A 20,652-nucleotide genomic window follows, 5' to 3' on the forward strand; every position below is an offset into this window, starting at 1 on the left:
GCGACAATGATTTATCGCGACTAAGGGCCGGCGCGGAGTCTGATTTGTCAATTTAACAAGACACGTTTCTCGCCGCGCTTTGAAAAACGAGACCATTACCCGCGAAAAATAAATAATAATTATTTTCCGTGACAGTAATTATTGCGCGACTGTCTTGGCCGGTGCCATCCGCGTTGAACGAGAGCAGGTCGTGCAAAAGCGTTCTTATAATTGATATCTGAACTTATTTACGGCGTAAAAAATTCGTCGGATGTATCAGAACATTAATTTATTATTATATAATTTTTTTTTTTTTTTTTTTTTTTAAATTAAGAAACTGAGAGAACGAATCGCTCAGCATAAAAGTATCACTGTCGGCTTTCCCATTGCGCTTTTTCACACTCTTCTATTCCCGGCAACGATGACATATCTCAATCCACGTGGTCGCTGATCCGAAACTGGCACGGTGGTTCCTTATATATTCGGTTTATCACGGAAAGGGGGCGAAAGAGAGGAAAAGAGAATCCACAATCCGGCCGCGGAACGGTTTACTGCCGGTGATAAAACCGAATAAGTGCGCCCTCGGCGAGAGAATCGGTATCTATTCAGATATAAATATATTTACATGCCGAGGAACGCGCGCGCGAGGAGTTCGCGTACCGCGTGGCCGCCACTAACGACGGGCGATTCATCATCCCGGGGTAGACGAAGGGAGTGACAGAAATCGTGGTGATTCCGTAGGAAAAGACAGGGAACAGATGTTCGTGCCGGCGACGTTCGCTCGTAACACCTTCGCCCGCCATTCTCATCTTACGCCGAGCGTTTGTTTGTCCATTGCCGCCGAATTAATCCAAAAATAAAGACTCGCGTACCTAAAAAAAATTATAACGAGGCTGTTTCTCTTGCGATTAATTTGCGGTTAATTTTTAATGAATTTACGTTGATTAGAAAAAAGAAAAAAAAATTATATCGCAAGCTCGCCGCGATTTCTTAGCGTTTATCTTAGATTAATTTATTTTTTTTTTTCGTAGGAATAATCGTGGGAATCGGATCGCAACCGTGATCGCGATTCATTCAGTGGGTAAAGGAAAGCTTTCTCTTTCTCCCCCGCTCTCGGTGGTGATCCTGGAAATCCGAGAAACCGCCTAAACTAAACATAGAGCGGACGGACCCACCGCGCACCCAGGGTGAGGCTTTATTTACGTATGCGCGAGGCCGATGGATATCCTTCCAGCCTCCACACGCTGATTGCACCGGAGCGAGCCGTTTTTACGAGTGCTGGTGTTTAATGTCATCTCGTTACGTACACTGGATGCTTCTTGTACCTCGCCGAGTTGCGCGCATCTCGCCGTCTTCGATATTAAAAAATGCGGACCACGTGAAGAATCTCAAACGCCCAGCATTCCGCTCCGAAAGACGCGGTAAGTTCAACAAAAGAACTAAAAATTTATTCCGGTCAAAGACTCCCGATCGACGGAATTAAGTCAAGCCAGAAACTTGATTCATTAGCTAGAAATTTGATTCATTAAGTGTAATAAAATTGTAACGCCGTTACGGTTAAATTTGGAGCGCAATATATAGGAATTCAGATACGACCGCGTTAACGAGCGCGAGTATAACGATTACAAAATCGCTCGGCGATTTCGCATTCTCGCGCATACGGATTCTCGCGCCATGCCGTCGGTTCTGGAGACGAAGGGAGCCCGCAGCATCCCGGCCGGATTGGCGCGGACGCGTTCGAGATGACACGGTTCTGGACCAATGGCGCCAAGCTGGGCTGGGCCGTCGCTTGCGCGATTCCGCCGGCTTGCAATAATATTTGCACTGGCACGTCCATAATCCATTAGCGCCGTCGCCGTCGCCGAACGGCGCTCGGTAAATTATTTATCGGCTCTCGCCACCCATCCCGCCGCCCCCCTCGATGGTCCAGCATGATTCTCGTCCGCGCGTTGCCGTGGACGTCTCTTCCCGCGATCGTGCCTCCTTCCTTGATTTACGAGATCGCCGGCGCCCGTCCGAGGCGCGCATTTGACATCACGGGCGCCCAAGGCGAGAGATTTGAAATCGTATTAGGCCTCTATAAACCGTCCGCCCCCCAACCCCCGCGATAATAAACGATGATCGAAGGTTAATAATTTGCATCGTCGGCTGGAGGTCCCGAGTTAACGCTCGCTCCTCTTCGGCTGGCAAATTTATTTGTCTGAAAGCTCGCCTGAGTCATTTCTTAGCTTCTCCGTGAATCATAAAATCGTTGATAAAAGAAAAAAAAAAAAATAATAATAATAATGAAAGAATTAATGCAGAAGAACGTAAAGTATATATCGTTGCGCGATCAAACGCCTCCGGATGGATTCCGGAAAGCGAGCTCGCATTTCGAGGACTCGAGGAAGAATGACACCTGGGTTGACTGTAATTCTTTTATTGCTCGTTGTTATCGCTTAACTGCTTAGAATTTCTTTCTAGATTTTTATATTTCACACGTCGCTGACAACGGCGACTACTGATATAAAAATACTGTACATTAAAAATGCGTCGCTCGGATAAACCAGCAAAATGCAAGTAGCATCGAGTCGAGGGAATGGACACCGAGATAATACCGTCTCGCCTCAAGTATTCTCTGTTAAAAAATCTAAGTGATCGATTATTTACAGAGCGCTTATCTACGATCGCGTTGCGCGGGTAGCGCAAACGCGCGTAACGTATGTACATACGGGAGCAGGGGGAAAGATCGCGGGATTAAATTATAATTTGGCGCTTGAAAGGCTCCGGCCGCGTTTACTTTGCAAGCAAGGTTGAAAAACGGCTTTCCGGCAAAATCGAAATCAAGATCGTGCTCCTTTCATTTAGGGAATAGCCCTTCCAACCTCTTTCACCCAACGCAAGAGCCCTCCAACCGGCACCCGGGCTCTCGATTACGCGAAATCAAGGCTTTTTTCGCGTCGATTCGGCGTGACAAATGCGTGGACGCACAGCGCTCGCGGGTTCGCGTCGATATGTCCGCGGGCCGGACAAATATCGCATTTACTCGGCCGCGCGGTGTGAATTCCACGACGTCGGTGAATTCGTTTCGTTCTGCCTTCGTCGCGCGAGGAGGTGAGATTAAAAAAAAAAATATATATATATATATAAAACATAATAATAAAAAAAATATACGTAACGCTTTGTTATTGAACCGTAAAGAGCCCACGTGAGTTCACAGCATTTCTGTTTCGCAACGAAAAAGAAAAAAAAAATTGTTACTGCTTGCGTAACGTCACGTAACGAAAATAAATGTACAATCTTCACAAATGCGGCAGAGAGCTTCGCGGCGGCGCGAAGGAAAAATAGCTGGGACGATTCGCCGCGCGCGGAACATCGCTTTCTTCCCCGCCTGCCTCGTCTAAACTAATTAATTATGCAATTAATCTTTCGTTTCATATATATATATGTATATATATATATAAAATATACGCGAGGTAATCGCACTTCCGCGCGCCCCGGGGGAACAAGCGGATCTGAATCTTCGCGCGGAAAATTACGGTCGTTTCGCGAGACCTTCGTCGAGAGAAAAAGAGGAGCCGCGGAATTAATCAATTTTATTCTTGCGCGCCGGGAAGACGCGGCCCATTTCTGGCTCCTCTGATACTTCATCGTGGCTTCAATCTGGGAAATCGTCGCCGGAAAGATCTTGAGAAACAATCGGGCTGGTTTATTACAAGCCTCCGGCTCCGTTCGTTCGGCAAAAGCGCGCGGATTGTCCTGCAAATAGTTAGCTTTCCTCAAGGGCTTGAGGCACCTAAATCGAAAAGAAAGAGATTTGTAAAAGGAAGCTAAGTCACTCTCGATCGGCGCAGGCAAAGTTACTCGAGCTGGACTCGAGGTTGATATCGTATCACGCCGTTCTTACCTTATACAATTTTAATATAACTCTATCCTAGTACTATATCCTTATATCCTACGTAGTGGAGTTCCAGTCGCGTTCTATTCTCCAGGCATTGAATGCATACGACAGCTTTTCGTGCGCAATGTAGTTACTCGACGACGACACGATCTCTTTCGCAGTCATAATCGCGCTCTGGGCGTTTATCTCTGCTGAAACAGACATTTTTCAAGTATATTAATTTTCGCACCAAGCAGTTGTTGAATTACATCGTATTTTTTTAAAGGTACATAAAAGAATAATTAATTAATTTCTAATATAATTTCGGTGGAATTCTATTTTTTTTTCTTTCTTTTTTTTTAACGTTCCTTCGATATTTATCGTTCGAGGAAGGTTCGCGTCGTCATAAGTTTTTCGCCGAGCCTCAAGTTATTTCGACAAACGAGTTTAAAAGTCGCAGAGAGCGGAGCAAAAAGGAAGAGTCGGGCGAAAGAAATCGAAGGGTGAGGAGGGAACCGAGGGGGAAAGGGGGAGGGATCGTTACGCGATAATTCTGTCCGCGTATAATGCAAACTTTAAAATAAAAGGGAAGCGGTATCGCGGCGAGGCGCTCCGGGGGAGAGTTCTGAAGAAGAAGGGCCGAGTAAAAGAAACCGCTGCGCGGCCGGCGGATATATTTCCGTCTTGCAGAAAATCCGTGTCGCAGAAATGGCGAGCCGGGGGCCTCGTGTGCTCGGTATCTATCGTTAGTCACGCCGAGATGCGTGTGCGTTCGTTATTCGCCGTTGCACCGGGTGGTTAACGTCGCTCCGCCGCGATAAGGGCGGACCGGGAAAGATTTATGCGCCGCGCGTTAAACGAGGAAAATTTTGTCGCCTCATTATTTATCCGGAATACATTCGCTTTGAATAATTCATTATTTAACGATTATTTAACGACTGTTTAATTATTATTTGACGAGGAATTCTAAATAACTTCGACGAAAGACATCGCGATTAATTTCCGTCAGCTCCCACCCCCTCCCCTTATTTTTACAATTAAAATTATAAGCTTGCAATTAAAATATCGCTGGCACGGAAGCTGGACGTTTACTTAAGCTGCATCAATTATGTTTAAAACCACCAAGCTCGTCGGAATTAATTTTTTATCTTTATTTTATGAACTCGTTAAGACGTTATGTATTTACTGCAACTTGTATTGATATATTTACGTCAAACAGTGCCGGTGGTTTCAGTGTTAACGTGACAATTCAAATAAATATGCGAGGCCCGCGTGCGTAAAGTCACCGTTGAACGTTATCGCGGGCGTGGATTCGAGTGCCTTGCTGGCTTTCGGCCGGCGGTACGAGCGTGCCATTAAATGTCGCGCTTGTTTGTTATTTCGGATGTTGAAAATTGGGTATCCGCGGGACTCGGGCGGGGGTGATTCAGGAGGATCGCCTCGCTGGCTGACAAATATTATGAGAACGGTGAATTGCGAGGCCGTGCGAGCTTTTTCAGAGTGGCACTTGAGCAACGACAAGCGTCGGGTGCTCGTCGCGGACTCGTTCTAATCTCGTGTAAATTTACGGGGGACCTCCGAAACGGCAGTCTGTTTGATTAAGCTTTCCTCGGGAGACCGGCCGACCCGTAAACACGTGTCGTTTAATCCCTGAAGAAGGCGCGGATGGAGACAAGCGGGACGCGTTCCTCTAAACAACGTATATTCTACATTCTCAACGATAACTCGAGTCCGCGGCATTCTTTCGGCGCGAGACTCCGATCTTGCGAGACATCACCGTATTAAAATCAATCAGTTAATTAATAAAGAAAAGGAATTTTTTTTTTTAAAGTTAAAATTAAAGTTTGCACACCAAGTCGACGCTTTAAAGCAACGTTCCGTTTCGTAAAGAGCGACGTTAAGCTCTCTTAAACTCGATCGGAAACACAGACGAAAACACGAGCTTGTTGTGAGACGAATATGAAGCACTTTGGCGTTCCCACCTTCAAGGGTTTTTTTTTTTTTTTTTTTTTATCCATTTTGTTATCGCGCGAATTTACACCCGAAGAACGTCGTAAGCTCGAAAAAGCTCGTCGCCGTCGGATTACCTGCGTTCTCGATGTATTCGATGTTGTCGGTGTTGCTCTTGAGCACGTGGAAGAGAAAGTCGATGTATCTGGTGGCGAGCTTGAGCGTTTGGATCTTGCTGAGCTTGTCGCTCGGCATGGTCGGGATGATCTTCCTCAGGGCGGCAAACGCCTCGTTCAGGCTCTGCGTCCGCTGGCGTTCGCGTACGTTCGCCATCGCCCGCTGGTTCTGAAGCTCCTGGTCGTTCTTTCGGCGCACCTTCGTCCGCGTAGTCGAGCCCGCCGCCGCGGCCTCGCAGTCGGACTCGTTGCTGTTGCAGCACCCGCTGCTGCTGCTGGTGCTGCTCGTGTTGTTGTTGCCGCTGTGCCGCCGCTTCCTCTTCGCGGCCGTTCTGACGCTGTTGCTCTCCCGGTCGCCGTAACCGGTCTTGGTCGTCGTCGACGACGACGGCTCCGTCACGTGGCCGAGCTCCGCTTGGTCGCACCTCGCGTACCTCGCGATCATCCCGTCCTCCATCACGCTCGGCTTGTACTCCGCCAGGTCCACGTAAGACCCCGTCTGACCCTGGACCGACTGGACCGAGCTCGGGGCGCCCATTTCGTCGGCGCCGCAGCCGCCGGGCGAGTACACGCTCTGCGAGGACGGCGTCAGGCACATGCTCTGCTGCTCGTGATCCCGGCTGTAATCGGACAGGAACTCGGGCGAGTTGTCCGTCGAGTGCAGCCGCTGCTCGTACTCCAGCTGCTCCCGGTGGTGGCCCGCGGGGTGATGAGGGTGATGGTGGTACCGCGTCTCCTCCGGGTTCTTGAACATGATGTGGCTCAGGTCCGTGTACTCGACCGGGACCTGGTGATGGTGCTGATAGCCGCCGGCGAGACCGTGCTGGGACTGCTGCGGCTGATGGTCCGCGGGACCGCTCAGATCCACCAAGTGCGCGGGTGGCGTGAACCGATCGTAGCGCGTCATCGCCGGGTTGTTCTCCGGGTTACTGCCGTCGACGTGGGCGACCGCTCCGACGACGCCGACCCCGTTGACACCCTGGACCCCATTGCTGTGCAGAATATAGTATCCCGTCTGCGACGTCACGCACTGTGACGCCGGCGTCGGCGGCTGCGGTACCGTCGCCGCGCCGCGCATTCCGCCGCCCACGTTTGTCCTTTCAGCACATCGGGCGTCGTCGAAGGCCCGCTCGCGTACTGAGGACACGGGTATCACGGGCTGCTTGTTTCCAGCCGGCTGCCAGGTGCGGGGCAACGTGCTGCTGCGGCTGTTAGCACCCATCCACCGTCCGTCGTCGCCAATACGCGCGAGCCACGTATTTTCACACGGCGAAAAAGGGAGCAGGCGATCGATCCCTCGATCGTCGATCAATTAATCCCGCGCGTACCGATATCGAGGAACGAGAAATCCCGCCAAGTCGAGCGGCCGACCGGAGAGGAGAGAAATTTCCCGCAACGTCGAGCGTCCCTCGCGCGATTCGCGTATGTCGCGGCTGACGTCGCCCGGCGTCTGTCCCCCTCGTCTTTTGCTTCTTCTTCCCCGGTTTCCCTCCTCGCGCCGTTTCTCTTTGCCCCGGCGGCTTTACTACCCGTCTGCAGAAGAAGGCCTCCGGGGCGATCGCTCATCGTGTCAGGCCGGAGGAACTCCGCCTTCGGAGGCGAGCATGACTGGTCCTCAGCTATCATTTTGTCTCCACCCACGGAGAAGAGGAGGACGGAGACGAGAAAATAGATCGGTCAGGTGGCGGAGGAAGGGATGAAACGGAAGACTTCCATGCGCGCGGTCCGAGTCCGCCCGAAGACAAAGATACCGCTGATTGAGTAGCAATTTTCGGGCTCGTACGGTTTTTCTGCAAATGCAAACGGACGGGCGGGGAGTACAATGAAGAAATATGCTGTGGAAAAGAGGCAATAAAAATATATTCGTACGGGAAAAGAAATTTTGTTGGGGCTGAATGACTGGAAAATGCGGGAAGAACGTGCCGAAGCATGTTTCGTTTAAGTTAGGAACATATGTGGCGATTTGCAACGTAGTTTATTGTTCGAGAAAAGGCATACAAGAAAAATGTTCTTAGACTAGAATTTTTTTCGAGCTACGACGTCTTTGTACTTTATAATTTTTATTAGTTTTATTTCGTGAAGTGCGCGATGTTCATCTCGAGCTGAGAATCTTGCCGCTGTTTGCTCGTTAAATAAAAAAGATATTTCAGCCGGCGAATTAAACTTTTTACCTAAAAAAAAAAAAAAGAAAAAACTCAAAAAATTTAATATAACACTAACTACCAGTAATATTAATAAATAATATTAAAAAATAATGTACGTTCCGCTGATCAAAAATAATCGCGCGACAGAAAGCACTCGGCGCGCGTTTCGAGCCGCTGCAACTCGGAAGACCGAGAAGGAAGGATGAAAAATCAGCGATCGGACTTACGACGCGGACGAAAATAAGTAGAACCCTCGCAGCCGAGCGGCGTAAAAAATAAATTCCTAAGTAAGGAAGCGGAGAATGAAAGCGGCCGAGAGAAAGCCTTTCGAGAGATACTTCTCTCGACGCGCGAAATCGGCGCGCGAGGGCTCGATCGAACGGGAAAAATCGAGCTTGCGCTCGTCGCGTCCAGCACAGGGTGCAAGATTAATTAAATCCACCGGCTGGGTCCCCCGTCACGTGACCGGGCGCTCTTCTCCCGGGCCGAAATTAACCCCGACAGCCCGGCGATGCGAATTAATGCCGCTTGGAGAACGCATCGTGATGGATGGCCGCGCTGGATGCGCCGCGACGTGTTTGTTGTGACGAAGAAAAGTTCTTCGGAGGGTGTCTATAAATTCCGACATTTCTTCAACTTTCTCGCGGGTCTCCTCTGCGGAGCTCACCCTCACCCAGCCCGTGATTTAACATTTCGTTCGACGCCGCCACCACGCCTACGAGATATTTTGTTCAGGACCTTCGAGGAGGAAAAAGAAGAGCCGCCGCCTTTGTTCGCTGCCTGTTGATTGCATCTCGGTAAGTTTAGATTCATTTCAAATTTATTTTAAATTTATTTTGAATTTATTTTGAATTTATTTCGAATTTTATTTTGAATTTATTTCAAGTTTATCTTGAATTTATTTAAAAATCTGAATCTTAAGCGTCTTGGTTTAATAAATAATAGTTTAAATTAAAATTTGAAGCAAGTGAACACAGCTCGGTCGCAATTCTCGTGCAATTAGATAATCGCACTTCACCGGATATTAAAAAAAAAAACTCTTCTTAATAATTAAGCTTTACTTTTTATTTTACACGGTCATCAACGAACGCTGCGAAGACGGCAAGAAAAATTTAGTTTTGACAATCGGTTTTAGTCAGCCAATTTATTTCCCCGAACTAATGGCGAGCTTTGAACGACTCAATCATCGTATCGTGACTGTATTAGCGGACGGATGCTCGTCGCTCGTCGGATCTCGGTTCTCGGAACGGCGGTAGAAAACCGTGAGCTGCCGTTCTGGCGGCGGTCCAGCCGCGAATCGGATCGCCAATGGACAGGCCGATAAATAACGCGGCGAAAATACCAAAATAATATTGAAATAATATTCGCCGGTAATCGAGAAAGGCAAAAAAAAAATTCCGCGGCGAGCTTTACAGGGCGCGCGTTTCTTCAAACCTTTTTCAAAACCTTCAGTCTCGCTGAACACTAACTAAGCGCGTGGGATTTCGTCGCGTTGGTGATTTTTTTTTCTTCCCTCAAGTTCAAGTACTTTTCCATGCACTTTATTATTCCAACCTCCGCGGGGAGACCTTCGACCTTCCGCGGATCCTCTTCGCGGTCACGTTCTTTCGCGCACGTGCGTGCGCTATCGCCGGGCACGCACCGTTTGACGATATTAACGCGGTCTTAATTGCGCGTGCCGGCGCGCGGCTTTAATCAAGACCGGCGCGCCTCCGTTGCACCCCACGGTCGTCGTGCACGATTGCAGGCCCAAGCACCCCTGTCGGCGCTTCTTGCGCGGAATCGAGATCCTGCGTGACGGGCCGGGAGCAAGGTGTCGCGCCGCCGCGTACCCCACTGATAACGATCCCGAAGCGAAAATAGCGAGATTACGCCGTGCATCTCTGCGAAGAGACGCCCCAGCACTGCTCCGTACGTCTACCGTAGCTCCGTAGCTCCCGACCTGGAAAAATTTATCCATTTCAGATCAAATGGCGTCACGTTAACGGTGCCGCATACGCCTCGCATGTGTAGACATGTGCCTCGTCGCGCTCGGTTCGTGACTCTGTAAGCTTTCTCCGCTGGACGAGCAGACCGATTTCACCGGCCGCAATGAATAGGTAAAAAAAAAAAGCCTATAGGCTGTTAAAGTTTTTGACTAAAGGGCTCTCGTATTTAAAAGAACATCTGTTCGAAATACATTAATTTTGCATTATTTCTTTTCTTCATTGGCAGCTGTTCGAAATACAGTAAGTTTAATTTTGCATTATTTCGTTTTTTTTTATTAACAGCTGTGTTTCCTTTTTCTTTTTCTTCTCCTTGAAAAGAGAATATAAAATGATGGAAATTGATTTGAAACGCTCGCAGGCCTCTTTATATTGCCTGGTCTTCTTTTATTGTCACACATATGTTTCGAACATCTGTTGAATTTTTGCATAAAGATTTTTTCATGTATTGTTTTCAATTCTTTAATGGTTAACGTAAAGGTACATTGTGCGGTTAATTATCAAAGTATTAATCTGGATGGTTGAACAAAAGAGCTTGCGGTAAAAATATTCTCTTTCAGGTATTTCAATTCAAAATAATAATGTCAATTTAATTCCAAGTTTTCTTTATTTTATTTTATTTTAGTTTTATTATTATGAATTTCTTTTTGTCTTCTTTTCCGACGATATTTCAGAAACACATCTGCTCACCATCAGCGACGCGTTTTTTAATTATTAACATTGTTAACATTATTAATTATAAAATTAATTGCAAGAATTATTTCGAGAATCAATTACGAAGAAGAGTTTAAGGAGAAAAAAAAATTAGGAAATATATATAGATAAAATAGAATATTTTTATAAACAACACGGTTTATCAGCGATGATATATGCTAATATATCGTGTTAATCAAATGTTAAGGTGGCGTAGGGAAAAATGACGATGCCGTGGCCATTGCACCAGGTGAGAAAAGGTGTGGTTTTCTAGATAGCAACAGGTAGATTTTATACCAATACCTGCCCGATATTGGCTCTCGAGACTGCCTTTTATTCGCAGGACCTCCTACGTGTATTTTTTGCAGATATTTATTAAAATAGATATATTTAATATATAAAAATATAGATATAAAAGATAAATGTATTTTTTTTATCGCAAATTAATTTCTATATCGCAATCTCTTTTTTTTCTTTTAATTTTATTTCTCTTATCACATCCAGCTATTTTTTATTTCAATTATTTTCCCTCATTTTTGTGGGATTATTTCAAATATTAATCCCGTGTCGAATTTAAGATAGACCTTTAATATTTATCTCTCAACTCGTTCTGATAATTATTAGAACGTAATCTAAATATTTAATTATTATAAACGCAGAATTAAATTAAACAAGCTGAATTAAAAATTATATCGAACGTCGAAGCTCGCGGCACCGTTATCGCAAAGTAGCTTATTCCGGGCTCGATAGATTTTACGACTTCTGGGTACCGGACAATGTTACGGTCTCCTTCAGGATATCGCCGAATAAAATCGACGCGATATTTGCGTCGCGAGCGACGAGGGTGGTCTTTTTCTCCCCGAGAAACCGCGTGCTCAAAGCGACGACGGTGACGAGGAACGATCGACGGCGACGGTAACGACAGGGGATAATTGTAGATGAAGGTAGACTTCGGGAACCAAGCTGGTCTCTCGGTCTTTCTGCTTTTTCGTTTCCGCAAATATTCATATCACTATAATATTAACCCTTTGAGGCACAGCGATATAAATATACGCACCAGACTTTTAATCTCACTATTTCACGAATTATTTTTTATTCGAAAGATTCTTCTCACGTTTTTTGCATTTCTTAGATTCTTATATGATACAATATTAAAAAAGAAAAAAGAAAAATACGTGAAAAGAATCTCTCAAATAGAAAATAATTTATAAAAACGTGAGATTAAAAATATCGTGTGTATTTATTCACTGTGCTTCAAAGGGTTAATTAATACACGAAATGGAGCCGCGGTTTTCACTTTGAATGCGTTCGACTTTTGATTAGTTAAATTCTTGCGTTAGGACTTTTTGCAGAAGCTTACGTTCTCGCTAAAGTTTTACGTTGGAAGATTGGCAAAGTTTAGATTCCGTTGTCCCGTGACCAATGTCACACGACTTGCGAAGGCTTTTTGTCGTGCCGAATAAAATGCGGACGAACATATGTTCGCCAGACGTCTTCGTAGGTGCATGGGAAGAAAATTACGTTTTATTAGACCCCCTCTCAAAGGCGTCAATAAAAAAATTCCTAGCGCGGAGCTTCGGGTCTGTCGGGACGAAAAAAAAATTGCCGCGATCAAAACGATCAACTAAATATTACCGAAAGAAATATGAAAAATCTGGAAATAACGAGCGAGAAGTAAAATTGAAAGCTCAATAAATCTCGACGAGCCTCTTAAAGCACGTAAGATAATAAAACGAACAATACGCCAACTCTTTCTGCTCGTCAAACGTTCCTCGGCATACAGTCGAACTTTACGTTAACTCGAAAAGGTTGAGAAACGTTCCGTAGAAAAGAATAGAAGAGAAAAAAAAATAGTGACCTTAGATGCGAAAAAGCATTAAGAATAAAAACATATATGCTTGTCCCTTAACCCTGAATCTTCAAAGATAAATGCGAAACATGAGGTTCCTCTTCTCAGGCGAAGCTTCAGGGGGAGAAAAAAAAGAATAAGAAAAACGTGAACAGGCAGAGAAAATTCAAAATTGTAAAAAGTTTTCAGTAAGTCAGTCAAAAGTCTGATTCGAGGGCCAGGGATTTTTTATTATTAATATTAACGTAAGAGAAATTTTTGGTAATATTAAATATATTAAATAATTCACTGCTGATGGGACCTCCAGCTGAGGAAGTCCAAGAGGCCCTTAGAACTGCCCGTGAGGCCCCCCTTTTTTTTTCTTTTTTTTTTTTTTGGTTCAACAGTTGATGATGGTAACCGTCGCGAACCCTATGACCCATTGACGTAGGTTCTGTACCCCCCTGAAGATGTTAATTCGAGGGTTAGCTCCCCCGCCATCGCGGCCACGACGGCAGAAATGACGGCAAGATCGGGCACATCCCGCGGGATCTTTTTTGCTCGTCTCAACAGATCGAAGATGGTCTTAATACACGTTTAGCACGGTGTGTGGCGAACCAGTTTTTAAAACGGTTTAGCCCTTCCTTCTCCGTTCGCCACCATCCCGCCGATAGTCCCTACGGTATTTTAAATAGGTTTTAATTTTAATTTCAAAGAGGGAAACAGTATTAATTATTTATTGTATAAAAAAATGATTTTTGTATCAATTATTCTGGAATGTAATATAAGAAATTTGTCTTAAAGATTTTACGGTGGATATATCGCAGCGCGGGGTTCACGTGAAAGTAAAATTAAAAAGCCAAAAGTAAGAACGAGATCAAAGACTAATTTTTATTTTCCGGTTGTCTAGATATTTTCTGCGGTGGGTTCAACCTGCTGGAATCATCAATAACGAACGATCGAGGGAAATAAAAATATCAGAAGGAGCGTAAATGTCTCTTGCGCCGGGACAAAGATGGGATCGGATTCACTAGTCGTCGTCGCCGTCCCTCGAAATACGATCGCGATGGTCATAAATCACCGCGCGGACACTGTCGCAAAGATTCGCCAACTGTTTGGGGGAGCTGGACTCTGAACTCCGGCCACTTCGAGGCACTGGACGGTCCGAAAACAAAGCCGACGGAGACGCGCCGAGCGCGCATTCTTCTCTCCGGGCTCGTTTGCGCACCCGGGAACTTCGCGCTGCTGGGCCTTTTCGGCCCTCGCAGGTCGGAGGTCTAATTGTCCGGCAGCAAACGACCTGATTCCCGGAACACGACCGCCATGAGGACACGCGACACTTTTCCACGTTACCCTGAAAGCGTGCCCGCCACTTTTTCCTTTTTGCTACTGGAACCCCGGTGAGTTCAATGGGGGATGCTGGAGGCTCCACCCGATGAAAGATTCATCTCTGCTTTTTCAGGACGCCGGGCGCGAACCAACGGACGGGGCGCAAACTTCTCCTTTCCTCCCTTGCGCGCCAGAAATAAGCACGAGGAAAGAATCCCGGGACCTTGGAGCAGGAAATGCAGCAGATCGACAAAAGAAAAGGGACGGAAAAGTCGAGACGAAATCACTTGAGTTGCGTCATCTCGAGATAATGAGGCGGAATGGCGGCGAGGGAATCCGAGCTTTTGAATCGGAACCGCCTTGAATTGCACCTGGTGAGTTTTATTCGTTTGGGAACCTGACTATCCTCCATTTTTGGTACCTCCTTTCTTTTATCCCGGTCGACCAGGTGTTACTTGAGGTGGGGCTACAGATAATAGCACCTGACTACTTGTAACTCCACCTTTAGCTATGGAGTCTCCAGTAGCATGGCTTCCCACCTCTTTATTAAAATACTTGCGTTATATTTTATAAATTCAATCACTCACTAAAAAAAAAAAAATAAAAAATAAAGCGTAGATAAGTATCATAATAAAAAGAAAAAAAAATTAATGCTTTAAAAAAAAAAATACACGACGAGAATATAATTAAAAATATAATTTCAAATCCATACATAATTAACGAAAATATAATTAAGTATACGATAGAGACGTGTATTTTTAAATATTCCAAACTAAGATCAAGTTAGATTATTACAGGACATATTTCGCGCGCAGCCTCAATAAACACGTACGCTTTGGCAAAGGCGGGGCGGCTAGAGATTTACGGAAGGAGTGATGAACGATCGTGAATTTATTCGAAATTATGCAAGGCTGATCCGCGCCGTTCCGCGCCAACGGAGGAAGCATCGTTTTACGGTATCTGGAACATCTGTAAGCAGGTGTCACCGACGAGACGCGCCGCACTTGCACATTTGGTGCATGACGCTGGCTAAGTTACAGAGAGCTGGAGAATCACACGGGGAGGACAGGCGCTACCGGCTGTCGCGTCTCGTCGACATCGAAACAGCTGTTGCTCGCTGTCGGCCTAAGTGGCCTCATGCCCATTATAATTTGCGAGAATTTATAGGAACGCGAGATACAACGATCGCGAGGACTCCCGTTTCAAAGTTCGCTTTAAAGCGCGCGGGGCTTATGCAAAATAATTACCGGCGAGGGTAAAGCGCACATTTCTGAAATGCCTTTCAGTTCAGGACCCTTTAATCCTGTTTTCTATCCATCATCGCTATTCTACCAGGTACTTAAAACTCGATTATTTAACATTCCGTTAATCCCTTTGTCGTCTGGAAATTAAAAGACGACCAATTCTTTTTAGTAAACTTTCATGCTTTGCTTTTTTAAAACTATCGTTCTCGGTAATCATTCTTCAGTATTTTTTTTTTTTTTCGTTTATTTATTTTAATATCGTATGCGTTATGGAATTTAATTGTCCCAAATGTTTTTTTTATTTAATAATTTGTTTCTCGCGTTGGATTTTAATTTCAAGCCGCGATCTCGCGAACCGAACGCGGTTGAGCTTCCTTTCGCTCGTGGCCCTTCGTGACTTTGTTGCAGCCGCGCTAAATGCGCCGTGGCCACGGATGTGTAACGAGAGACTGTCGGGGTCTGCGGCCGCTTCTTTCGGCTTCGAAATTTGGCACACGGCGGGTGATTTTAGTCGTGTTCGTTCGAACGGGAGAATTGTCCCTGGCGCCGGCGCGACAGAGAGCTCGCATAATTGAGCGTATCTCCCCCGCAGCCACCCTAAGATGTTACGTTTCCTGTCAGAGAAACGCCGAACCACCCCTGCCGCGAAAAAAAATTCTTCAAACATTTAAACCCATTTTTTCCACGTTTTTTTTTTTCTCTCCGCGTTAAAGAAAATTGTTTTACGTTTAATATTTTTCGGGAATAAATTGCAACAACGTTTGTTTAAATCTTAAATATTTCTGGCTCCATTAAATATAATTTAAATATACATTCGGTCGTTAATTGTCTGTAAATCGTCTGGGAGCCTTTGAAATCGATGCTACCGAACCGGAGAACAGTCCACCCACTTCGCGGCGAGGATTGCGGCGATCGGGAGATACTCGCGACACAGCCGCCACTTCCGTTAAAATAGATTGGAACGTGGAAGCAGTAAATCGCCGCATCGGCGCCCACGGGAACGATACGATCGTAAAGAGCGCCGTGGCTTCTTTTTCCCTGGGATTTACTTTACGATACCGCGAAGGCCACTAATAGGCTCGCTCGACGCGTTCCGTCGACGGCGTCGATACGCACGGCGGTGCCAAGGAAAGCCTGCACGCGTTTTCGTTACGGGGAACAAAAAGAACGCGAGAACCGCGAGAAATCGGTGCGGTCGACGGATTGAAACCGCTCGCCGAATATAAGCTCGTAGAAAAAAAAAAAAATCTACGTGCAATAATTGTTACAAAGTTTGTCACGACATTAATCAGCGTCTTCGTTTGTTTCTTTTCAGCTTCACGTATTTTATTTTATTCTATTTTTTTTTTTTTTATTAAATTTGATTAATATTAGATGTATCAGAGAATCAGAGATCGATTTAAATTTCAGTGCAAATAATAAAAAAAGCTCTCCACTTGGGAGACCGCGCGACTCGACTCGAGTCATATTTTGCGCGGTCGAGAAATGATAAATCAGCGAGCTTCGTGCAGGACAATTTATGGCGGGTGATTTACGAGTTGGAGCATTTTAAAAAATCGTCCGCCGCAACGTTCTACCGGAAGTACGGTGCGTGGATCGCGACTGTGACGGGCGGCGACTTCTCGGCTCGTTTGGATAACCAAAGCGCCGCCCCGATTGCGTGTGTCCGTCGTTTCTGTCGAAGAGAAACAAGAAACAAAAACGGGGATGCAATAAAAAAAAAAAGGAAGAAAAAAAAGAGAGAAGGACCAAGCTCACTTTAGCGAGGGTTGCTGATCGAGAAAAAAAAAAGAAAAAAAATGAAAAGAAAAAAAGAATCTGCACCTTGCGATTAAAAATCCTTTTCGTTGCAGATTCCAGGTATAGAAAAAAAATTTGAATAATTCTCTGATCTTTCAGAAGAGGAAGTGGAGGAGAAAAAGGGATTATTGTCAACGCCGGCTTGCGATTGGCTCGTGGGAAGGTTCGAAGGAACCAGCTAGTGTCGCGGACGACACCCTTTTATTTGGACACCGAAAATGGTTTCCTCATGGTCCGCTCTTCTCTCTTGCTCCCTATCTCTTCCTTTTTTTTTTCCTCTCGCTCTTTCTCTTCCACATCCCCGTCCCACTTCAACGCAGATAAATCGGGCCTCTCGAAAAAGCACCGCGCGAGTTATTGCGAGTTGATATATGAACGCCCGATTCATTAAGCGTCACCGCTGAAGTATGTGTTAATGAAGAAAGAGAGAGGGTCCTCCTTTCCTCCACGTGGAGCACGTTCATTCCTGCGTTACATTTTCTTGAGTTAAATTAAGCGGGGGTGCGCACGATTCCGAACATCGGTTGGGAATCGTGTGGCTTCTGCTTGATCAGAAGGTCGCAGGCTTTTACTTAAATTGTTTCGCCAGGATCACGCATGCAAAATCTTCGCTTAATTGCCCTTTAATCGTTCTTGCATTACGAGCTTAATTCGGCGGTCTGGATTAAAGTTTAGCTGCATTAATCTTTGCAGAATAGAGCGATAGACATAAATGGGACTGTATTGATAGGTTCGAAAGTAATGAATAAAGGGACCGCCAAGAGTGCTCTCTTCTGAACGGCTGCGATGACGTTCGTCATTTCATTATCATTTCTTCGTAAAGCTCGAAGCAGCTGCTTTGCGGCCGACGAGGAGCCGCGACCATTTCGGAAAAAAGTGCGAAGAAGAAGGGAGGAAAAGGTCTTTCGAGGTCCGTGCAGCTTTCTTCTCCTCGTTCTCTCTTCCTCTGCTCGAGTTCTCGTCGTTTTTCTCGCCTGACCGAATCATCGGAGATCCTCAAGCGTCCAGGTTAACCGCGAGAAAGCGTTATGGCCATAGACACGCCTCCCCGAACAGGAAATTAGCTGCCGACAGGCGGTTCGAATTATAAATTTCTAGGGAGAGCCCCGTGCGGGAATCCCTTTTCTTTCGTTTCTTCCGTTGCGCGTCTGATTCCATTTTATCGGAAACCCCAAAAGGACCGCGCTCGCCGACTCGGTTTCTTCCTCAAAGGCGGCGGTAATTCGGCCTTTCAACTTTGTCTTTAAAGTAAAAAAAAAAAAAAAGAAAAAAACAGACAAATTAAGTGACATCGATATACTTTTTCGAATTTATGCCGCCTTTAGAAGCTAGAAAATTATTTACAAAATATTTAAGCTCTCTTTAACTCTATTTCTTTATTCATTTTCACCGCTTAAATTTTTCCTTCTTGTAAAAAAAAAAAATTAAGACCTTTAAATCCGTTATTATTTCGTATCCAGAGGTTGGCGCATTTTTAATTTCACGTTATATAAATTATATAAATTTTTCTTTTAGTGCCACGAGAAAAATCGAGTTGCGAGGGGTGAAAAAAAAAAAGAAGTTGAATTTAAAGTCGAAAAGGGTTCACGCACGCGAGCAAAGGTCGCGGCAGCGTAACGTCTCGAGATACTCTGTACATCTCTCGGGTTCTGGAAGGGCGTCAACGATTCGCCCTGTCAATCTCCGCGCGTTGGCAAAGGCCAACGATGACGTGGGATTCCTTTTATGCATAGGTAGGAGACTACAAAGTGCGCGCGTCAGACCAGATGTCGGTGGAGCGGCCCGTCTTTATGGCTGTCAAGTTGCACGTGGACGAGAGAGCGACGGACGTGCCGCGAAAAAGAGTATCTCGACGACGGGCGGAAGGGTAAATAGATTCTAACGTCGACGCAGAGCGCCGGGACGCCTGTCGTCGCCGTCGTACCGTCTATTTCCTCTTCGATCGGCTCGCGAGAAGGAAGACCCGCCGACGGAACCAGCGAAAGGACCATGCAAAAATTTCCAATTGTCCCAATTGGGATAAAAATTGGATTTATTAATTTTTATTTAATTTAATTTTAATTTTTCTTTTTTTTTTTTTTTTTTTTTTTTTTCCCTTAATTATGTCTCAAGTTTTTTGCCAATTCTAATAAAGTCTACAGTTTCGGGATAATTGATGACACGATCGGGACAGAGAAAAGGAAGAATGCTAAAGGGGTGGGCTATATATTACTTCTGCGAATGTGGGTCACCGACGAAGAGGAATGAATGGAGAACAGTGTCTTCCTGTTTTACTAGATCTTGTTGCTCTCGTTTTACTATCTCTGGAGTTGCCGATTTATTCTCGTAAACGCCACAATTGCCGAGTATTTTTCAAGCCGCACTTCGATATCGCGTTTAAAAGCGGCTGCTCGCATTCGCGCGGACAAGTAAAAGCGCGAGTAGAACGGTGGCAGGGAGAAAGAAGGGTGCGTTCCTTCGCGCAGACATGGAGAACGATTCGGAGCGTCGTGTGAACCGGATCTCTCATCACCGCCAGCTGTCACGTCTCCTCTCGTCTCGTATACAACCGTGGACGTCTTTTCGTGGACGTCGGAACATCGCGATACATAATGGGTAATTCTGAGTTAGCAGTTGAAAAATTTGTCCCGCAAGAAACCCGAGCGAGATCGATTATCCTAAAAAACAGCGACGCTAGTTTCCAAACTCAGACATTTGATTAAATTCTCTTTCCCAATTCGTTAATTACTTTGTTTTACAATATATTCCTAATTTATGAAACATATTTATTACTTTCATAATAATATTATTTTTAATATTACGTTTAATTGCGTGTCTCTTGGCTCCCGGAACCAAAAAAAAAAAAAAAGAAAAGAAAAGAAAAAACGTAACAGCCAAGCTGGGTACATTAATGAACCGCGTTTTAGCGGATAGTATTCATTAAGGAGATCCATCGCGCGTCATCGAGATGTTGTAAAAAAATCAGTTAATAAGGAAAAAAAAAAAAAAAAATCGAGTACTTACCCGCGTGGGAAGCAGTCGTTAAGTGCGTGTCGCTGATAATTCCACGGCGTTCCTTCTCCACTAGACCTTTCCAGATCTCAGCAATTTTCTTAGACTTTCCGCACGCCTGCCTGTGTTTATTTTTCACTTTTTCCATTGTTCCTCTTGGACCTTGCTCGCAAGGGCCCGGTGCTGGAGGATCGATTCCGCACGTAAAAGGTCCTCTGTGAAAACAATCGTGTAATGTAATAAATACAACAGTCGTCTGCCTTCAACGCGGAGACAGATTTCGGATCGGAGAGGGAGGAGTCCTTTTCTTTTCTTACTGTCTTTTGTGAAAGATGATCGATCTGTAACGTGGCCCGGTCGTTGAAAACCATCGGGAGGACCGGGATGTCGGCGCGCGGAGATAACGCGATGATCAGCTCATCAACGTATTACTCTTCGCTGCGCCGGAAAACCGGCGAGGCCGCAGGACGATCGTAGATCAGGACGAAACAGTCAGCTTTACTCTTTTACACGCTTCCTTCACTGTCCAAAGGTAATTATACACATTGTACAAGTATAAAAATGATAACGAATTGTCGGAATGATAAATCACTTCTTTAAAAAAAAATAAAAAACTCTTGAAGGGATTTAGATAACGCTCCAAAGTATCATACACTTTTCTTAAAATTAACTTC

At 45.4% G+C, this 20,652-nt stretch overlaps 1 protein-coding gene and 1 long non-coding RNA gene across 3 annotated transcripts; one reads left to right on the forward strand and one right to left on the reverse strand.

The window, feature by feature from the left end:
* Nucleotides 1-550: 550 nt before the first annotated feature.
* On the reverse strand, nt 551-7,801 carry Twi (twist). 2 transcript variants are annotated; one of them, XM_070673077.1, is made up of 3 exons: nt 5,926-7,801; nt 3,866-4,050; nt 551-3,754 (listed from the first exon to the last, which is right to left on the reverse strand). In XM_070673077.1, the coding sequence occupies exons 1-2, from the start codon at nt 7,184-7,186 to the stop codon at nt 3,914-3,916; spliced, it is 1,398 nt and encodes a 465-aa protein (XP_070529178.1). In that variant the 5' UTR covers nt 7,187-7,801; the 3' UTR covers nt 551-3,754; nt 3,866-3,913. The 2 variants fall into 2 exon arrangements, with proteins under 2 accessions (XP_070529178.1, XP_070529179.1); XM_070673078.1 differs by having other exon boundaries at nt 552-3,754; nt 3,866-4,047.
* Nucleotides 7,802-10,291: 2,490 nt separating this feature from the next.
* On the forward strand, nt 10,292-14,555 carry LOC139112220 (uncharacterized). Its single transcript, XR_011547348.1, has 2 exons — nt 10,292-14,014; nt 14,077-14,555. It is a non-coding gene; the product is annotated as an uncharacterized lncRNA (long non-coding RNA).
* Nucleotides 14,556-20,652: the final 6,097 nt, after the last annotated feature.

This window comes from Cardiocondyla obscurior, linkage group LG27 (assembly GCF_019399895.1).
Source record: "Cardiocondyla obscurior isolate alpha-2009 linkage group LG27, Cobs3.1, whole genome shotgun sequence".
NCBI classification, from domain to species: domain Eukaryota; kingdom Metazoa; phylum Arthropoda; class Insecta; order Hymenoptera; family Formicidae; genus Cardiocondyla; species Cardiocondyla obscurior.